General features: G+C 37.0%; 1 protein-coding gene across 1 annotated transcript; it reads left to right on the top strand.

The window, feature by feature from the left end:
• The first annotated feature begins 5,059 nt into the window (after positions 1-5,059).
• LOC103731310 (olfactory receptor 14A16-like) lies at positions 5,060-6,022 on the top strand. Its single transcript, XM_008829681.1, has one exon. The coding sequence runs from the start codon at positions 5,060-5,062 to the stop codon at positions 6,020-6,022; it is 963 nt and encodes a 320-aa protein (XP_008827903.1).
• Positions 6,023-7,778: the final 1,756 nt, after the last annotated feature.

Here is a 7,778-nt window from a genome sequence, read left to right as displayed (position 1 = left end):
AGATCTCCAGGAATTAGAGTTAGACAGCTGCCATGAGGATCCTGGAAACTGAACTGTGGTACTCTGAAATAGCAGCCAGTGCTCTTAAAAACAATCTCTAGGCTAAAATGTCATTTTTTATAATGTAAATGTTAAGAAAACCAATAACCTAATTTAAAATGGGTATAGAAAAGCGAGGTGAAGAACAAACTAAGACAATGACTAATAAACACACAAAAAGTGTTAAACATAATTAGCCATTAGGAAATGCAAATTAAAACATTAAGGTTCCACCTTGCATCAGTCAGAAGGGCCATCAACATGAATTAAATAACAGCATATGCTATTGAAGATGTGATGAAAGGTTATTAGGCCTGTAAACTACTGCAACCACATTGAAATATTCCTGGAAGTCTCTCAAAAAATCTAGTCATAGAACTACCTTATGACCCAGCTACAGTACTCTTGCATATATGGACAAAAAGCCATATGCTATTGAAGATGTGATGAAAGGTTATTAGGCCTGTAAACTACTGCGACCACATTGAAATATTCCTGGAAGTCTCTCAAAAAATCTAGTCATAGAGCTACCTTATGACCCAGCTACAGTACTCTTACATATATGGACAAAAAGTCCAATATCCTTCTACAGAGATACTTGCACAGCATGTTCAGTGCTGTTTTGTTCACATCAACTAGGGAATAGAATCAACCTAGATGCACATCGACAGATGGATGGATGATACAAGTGTGGTACATACACACAACGAAATTTTATTGAGCTGCAAAGAAAAATGAAAGTACAGACTTTGAAGGAAAGAAGGTGGAACTGGAAAAACCATACTGAGAGAGGTGACTGAGGAGGAGAAGGGAAAAAGATCACCTGTCTTTCTTCATGTGTGGATCATAGCTTCGAATATCTAGTTTGGTGTGTTTAAACTTGGAGTACCTGTGGGAGTCAGGGAATTTGAATAGGGCTTTTGTAATGGAGGGTACTGATCTATTTGGCTCAAAACTATGTTACTGAGTTACATTAAGCTATTTTGGATATAACTTACATTTTCTATTTAGCTTTATAAATTGAAACTACTGTTGGAATTCATCATATCTTGAATATCCCCTATTCTGAAGATGAATTTATACTTTTTGTATGATAATATACCAAGAAAACTTCAAGGATATTTTTTGTAATTCCAATTATAATTGTTTTACATGCACTTATGTGTAAATTTTTGGCCATATTATATCAGAAAAAAAGTAAGAATTCTGTGTGTTACCTCAGATACATCGTCATTTTGAAAGGCATTTTAGATAACAGTGTAGTCATTCTAACCTCACAGGAAGCACAGTAGTACATATTATATGGATAAAAGACAAAGTTATTATGCCTACTTTCATTGGCACCCAGAAAACACATGTGATGTCAAGACTTTACCTAGACATTAGACATGTCATGGCTTCTTTTGGATTACAATAGGGCAGCAGGCCAAGTATACTGAATATTGTGTGTTGTTGCTGGTGAGGAGGCAATGTAAGACCTTCAGTGACACTCCAGGAAGAACCAGAACATTAGTGCAGAGTGAGAGGCATAAAGTGTGGGACCATGCTATGTAACACATAATGTAGGTGAATAATTTGTCATTAAGGACTGCAGTCACAGCCTCAAGACAATTTGCGTTTCTTCTGCAATCCCTTCCTTCCCCTGGGGTGTGAAATGTAACCACTCGAAATTATTTTGCCTCATTAAAAAGGTGATCACTTTAAAAAACTTGAGTCAGTGAGTTTATAATACCATGGGTAGTACAAGGGCTGTGGAGTAAAATTTAAGATGTCATTTTGAATCTTGCCAGGTAAGACAGAATTCTGGGGCTTCATAAAATTGTGGAAACAGAGGTGGGGAGGGTGGTATATAGCCAAGTAAATGCAGAGAAATGTATTTTGTATATAAGAGCTTTCAGGTAGGAACTAAATGCAAAATCTAAATTTCTTTTCAAATGCTCACCTTAATTCCAGATTCAAAAAATTAAAATTATATAGTATATTTCAGATTTTTGGGGTACAGTGTGACATTTTGATGAAATTATGCAATAGGAAATAATCAAATCATGTTAATTGGCATTTGTATTTAGAGAAACATTTATCTTAGTTTTTTCAATCAGTTATTTGAGATTCCATGCAATGTATTTTAAGCACATAGACCCCTAACTCTTGCACCTAACTTCTTCTAGATCCATCCCCACCCTTACTTTTAACATGTCCTTTTTTTTTTTTTAAGTGAGCTATAGACTCCTCTTTGTTCAGTCCATAAACTCCTGGGTGTGGGATCATTCACTGGAGCAAGGCTGTAGGGTCTTAAATACTAGTTCTGGGAGATAACCAAGATGTTTGGCAATAGCCTGTGTTATTTTCGGGGGTCTCCTGGGTTACCCTCACCAACACTCAAAGGAGGTCTCTTCTATCTGGCACTATGTTCCTTGAGAAGTAGCTCCCAGGAACATATATGCACTAATTTTCAGATAGTATATGTGCACTTCTCATGGAGTATCAAGGGCATCACATTTCCCTCTGAGTTTCCTAGCCCTACAAGATTCATTCATCTCTACTCTTTTTTTCCCATCCTGTCTCTCTCCTCCCTCCTCAGTTCCAGCACCATCATTATCCTCAACCTCCCTCAAATACCACCACCTTCCACCATACCCCCTCTCCTGACTCTCCTCCACCCACACACCATGGCCCCTTCCATGTTCCTCCCTCCTCTCCTTCCTGTCAAACATTCCCACTTTCCTGCCCTCCCCCACTGGTAACATCTGTTCCCTAATATCCCCCTTTCAGCTTCTTTCTTTTCCAATACCTCTGTGTATCCTTTCCCTTTTCCTGGTTCCTGGTGTTATATCAGAATTTATATACTCACATATAAGGGTTTGGTGCTACAATCTGCAAATGCGGAAGAATATATGGTCATTTGTATTTCTGGGTTTGTGCTACTTCACTTAGTATAATACTCTCTAGCTCCATCCATTTACCTGCAAATTTCATTTCAACTTTTCTTTCTGCTGAGTAGAGTACCATTGTGTGTATGTGCCACAGTTTCAATATCCATTCGTCAGTTGAGGGACATTTAGGTTGTTTTCACTTCTTAGCTATTTTGAAGAGAACAGCAACAAACATGGATGTACACGTATCTCTACAGTAGGTTAGTCCTTTGGGTATATGTCAACGATTGGTGTAACTGAATCATATGATTTATTTAATTTTATGTGAATAAGTATTTTGCCTGCCTGCATGTAAGTTAACGACGTGCCTGCTATGCCCACAGAGGTGAGAGCTGGAGTTTGGAGCAGTTGTTAAATGTCTTGTGGGTGCTGGGAATAAAGCCCACATCCTCTGCAAGAAGAGTCCATGCTCTTAACCTCTGAGCCATCTCTCCAGTCCCAATTGTATTTATTTCATAGGATTTATAGAACCTATAATTGATAAGCCTTTGAGGAACATATTAGAAAAATTAGTTTCTTCAGAATGTTTTGGATCTTTTAAACACCACAAAGCTTAACATCTAGAGGAAGAAATATTTTCACAGACAAATTCAGTGAGAGCAAATGAACAATGCAGTAATAAACAGGGCTTCCTGCAGAGTTTGCAGGGCAGAATAGGCTCTCAGTTTATGGTACTGTCATGGCAGGTCCTCTTTTTCAATAGCACTATGTCTCCTGCTCACTCTGAACAGCTCAAAGAGGAAAATCCTTCCCTCCATCTCACACTGTATTCCTGATGAAGGCAAACATCATTATGTTACATGAAACATCAGTATGTTACAGTCTTCACATGAGACAATCAATGCACCATCAGCTTCCTAGTGGACTCTTGATTTGCAAATGTCGTTCCCTAGCTTTCTCATGTGTGCCTCTCTTTAAATCTGAGGGTGACAAAAATCTGCTGTCTTACCTGGAACATGTGTTAAGTTCTGCCTTTTATGCAAAAACTTGGATAGGACATAGTTGAGGGAATTAGCAAGTATGTTGTTTCTGCTTTTAGAAAATAATTGCTACAGCTAAATACCTACTTTATTAAGAAAGTTCTTATATTCTTCAACTCAATTCAATTCAATTCTGTATCCTCCACAGAATATTTCTTGCATTTCATTATTCCTCACACAACATGTTACTTGTCTTCATTGAAAGTGTAATTTCTGCCCAGTGACATAATTCACCACTGATCTCATTCTACTTCTTAGAGCTAATTTACTTAGTATTGAGGTTTTTGGTATCATTTTCTTCCATCTGGATGTTATAGTAGTATAAATATCATTTGTAAGTGAGATGATGAATGTCTGTCCTTCTGTCAGTGGGAGAGGGAGAGAGCAAGGAAAAAAAGAGAGACATTGAGGAGAGATTTCTGTGTTGAGTAGATAATATTTCTTTATAACCATACCCAGGTCTCACTTAGGAATAGTAACATATGTTTTCACTATAATGATATAACCACATAATAATAAATCTCCTTTTCAATTTTTGTGTCATTTATCTTTTAGTCACAGTACTATGGATCAAATGCAGAACTTTGACCCTTGAAGCCAAGGTCATACCCAACCCATTATATGTGTGTGTGTGTGTGTGTGTGTGTGTGTGTGTGTGTGTGTAAGGTATATAAGAAAATCAAGTATTTTGTACATGGTGTACATGTAACATAATGTTGGAAACATGACATTTGAAAATTATTCACATTATATTATCCTCTCAAAATCACTCTTTTTCATATATTTATCTAAAATTTTAATTCAGGATAAATTTTATAAAGATCTTGCTAAAGTATATGTTAAGTCCACTAAAATTGTTTGAAATTTTCTCTCTAAGTCCCCTACCCTGTTACTAGGATGGTAATACATATTGAAAGAGACATATTGAGAACAATGTGAAGAACATAGATGTATTTAGGAGAGTAAAATGTTCATGGTTTTTAGGAATAATGTAGTAGTTTTCATCTTACAGAAATAAAAGGCATTATTACTAAGAGGAAGGCTCAGTATGAGCTCCACATGTGTCTTTTCCTTCCTTTGTCTCTCAGTAGGTGAACAGCCGATAACATGACCAACCACACAGTGGACACAGACTTCTACCTCATGGAATTCTCTGACAGGAAGCAGCTCCAGGTACTCCAGGGCTTTCTGTTTCTGCTGATTTACTTGGTATCCCTCATGGGGAATCTTCTCATCATTCTGATTCTCACTGTGGAAAAGTGTCTTCACACCGCCATGTACTTCTTCCTGAAGAACTTGTCTTTCCTCGATGTGTGCTTCATTTCAGTCACAGTCCCAAAGCTCATTCTCAGCTCTTTGTCTCACAGGAGCACTATCTCTTTCCCAGGATGTGTGTGCCAGGTCTTGTTCGTGGTTTTCTTTGCCGCATCTGAGCTTTTCCTCCTCACAGTCATGTCCTATGACCGCTATGTGGCCATCTGTCACCCACTACACTATGATGGAATCATGAACAGGGCAGTCTGTGTGCAGATGGTAGCTGCCTCTTGGCTATTTGGGAGTCTCTTTGGGTTCCTATATTCATATGGCACTTTCTCTTTATCTTTTTGTGTGTCCAGAAAAGTGCCACAGTTCTTCTGTGATGTCCCCTCTCTACTGAAGATTTCTTGCTCAAAGATGCATGTCACCGTTGTCTTTAGTCTCATCTTAGGGCTCATGTATGGGTTTTTCTGCTTAGTGTCCATAGGGTTTTCATATGTTTACATTTTCAACATAGTTCTGAGAATGCCCTTGTCCCAAGGGAGGTCAAAAGTCTTCTCTACCTGCATGCCCCATCTCATAGTTCTCACCACATTTTTAGTCACAGGTGTCACTGCCTATGTGAAGCCAGTTCCTGATTCCCCACAGCTTTTGGACTTTTTGGTGTCTGTTTTCTATTCTGTGATGCCTCCATCTATGAATCCTATAATATACAGCCTGAGGAATAATGAAATCAAAGCTGCTTTTTGGAACTTCTTAGGGAAACCAGATCATTATGTGTTTTATAGGGGGGAAAGCAGTCATACTATGTAGAACGACTCCATGAAATCTTTGGCATACTTACCTGTGTCCATATTTCCAATTATATTCATTGTGTTATGTAAGAAGTTCAATGTTTTAGTTTAGATAAATAATTGACTTAAACTTCTAGGAAAGGGTTTACAAGTTCATAATCCTGAGTCACCTTCAATTATCTCAAAACCTGCTTGAGCTGGTTTTCTTTATATTGCAAAGACACTTTGCATATGTGAGCAAGGTAATGTATTTTAAATTGGTAGATTATCCTAGTATTCACAAGCAAAAATCCCAGGTCCATGTGGATTCACAACAGAATTTTACCAGAACTTCAAAAAAGATCTACAATGAATAATATTTGAATTAATAAAAATAAAAACAAGAAATTTTCAAACTCCTTCTATGAAGCCAATATTATTCTAATACCAAAACCAGAGAGGGAGGAATAGAGAGAGAGAGAGAAACACTATAGGCCCATATCCCTAATAAGCATAGATGCAAAAATTCTTAACAAAATGCTCACAAATAGCATACAGATACACTCATATCAAACAGATCATACATCAACATCAAGTTGTCTTTATTACAGAGATGCAGAGCTGGTTCAATATATGTAAGTCAATAAGCATAATAAATCATATAAATGGACTTATAGTCACATGATCATCTCAACAATTGCAGAAAAGGCCTTTGACGAAATCCAGCATGAATTCCTTGAAAAAGTCCTAGATGGAATTGGACTGAGTGAAACATACCTCAATATAATTAAGGCTATAATCAATAAACCCAGTGGCAACATCATTCTAAATGGAGAAAAAATTAAAGCATATCCATTAAAATCAGTAATCAGATAAGGCTGTTCCCCCTCCTTTTCAATATACTGCTTGATCAATAAAATAAGAAAAGGAAATTAAAAGGGTATTAATTGAAAAATAAGAAGTAAGATTATCACCAGTGGCAGATGATATGATATTATACATAAGAGATCCCAAAAATTCCACCAGAAAACTTATGGAAATGATCACATTTTCAGCAAAGTGGCAGGATACAAAAAATGTTTTAAAAATGAGTAGCTTTTCTACATATGAATAGCAACCAATAAGAGGAAATGTTCATGGAAACACAATGACAATGGCCACAAAAATCTCTAAGAAAAAACTAACCGAAAACAGTAAAGATTTCTCCAGTGAAAACTGTAAATCTCTGAAGAAAGAGATTGAGGAAAATCCAAGAACACAGAAATAAAAGAGACAAAAGATCCAGTTTAAAATTCTGTGGAGAACCCTCTCATTCCAGTCCCTACAGGTCTCTCTCATAGGTTGACTTCCACAGGCATTGCATGACACGAGTGCACTTACACACATGCATGTAATACACTCATTCCATTGTTCATGGAATTAATAGCATGAGGATGACCATCTTACCAAAAGCTAGGTGTGGATCAATGCAATCCCAATCAAAATCCCCATGACACTCTTCACAGAAACAGAAAAGAAATCTAAAATTAATATGGAATTATAAAAGAATCCAGTTGCCCAAAGCAATCCTGAGTGCAAAGAAAGAGCAATGCTGGGGACATTACCATACCAGATGTCAAACAATATTAAGCAGCTATGTCATAAAAACTGCATGATACTGTCACACAAACAGACATGTTGATCAATGGTAAATAATAGAAGACTGAAAAATAAGTGTACACAATTTCAGCCACCTATTAATTGACAAAGGTGCCAAAAAACATACACTGTAAGAAAGACAGCATTTCCAACAAATA

The sequence above is a fragment of the Nannospalax galili genome, unplaced genomic scaffold, assembly GCF_000622305.1.
Source record: "Nannospalax galili isolate Female #2095 unplaced genomic scaffold, S.galili_v1.0 scaffold2294, whole genome shotgun sequence".
NCBI classification, from domain to species: domain Eukaryota; kingdom Metazoa; phylum Chordata; class Mammalia; order Rodentia; family Spalacidae; genus Nannospalax; species Nannospalax galili.
Note: the sequence above shows the minus strand (reverse complement) of the source record. Positions and strands in the feature narration are given on the sequence as shown.

Bases quoted from the DNA above. Each gene is read 5' to 3' on its own strand.
- LOC103731310 (XM_008829681.1), top strand. From the start codon at position 5,060: ATGACCAACCACACAGTGGACACAGACTTCTACCTCATGGAATTCTCT.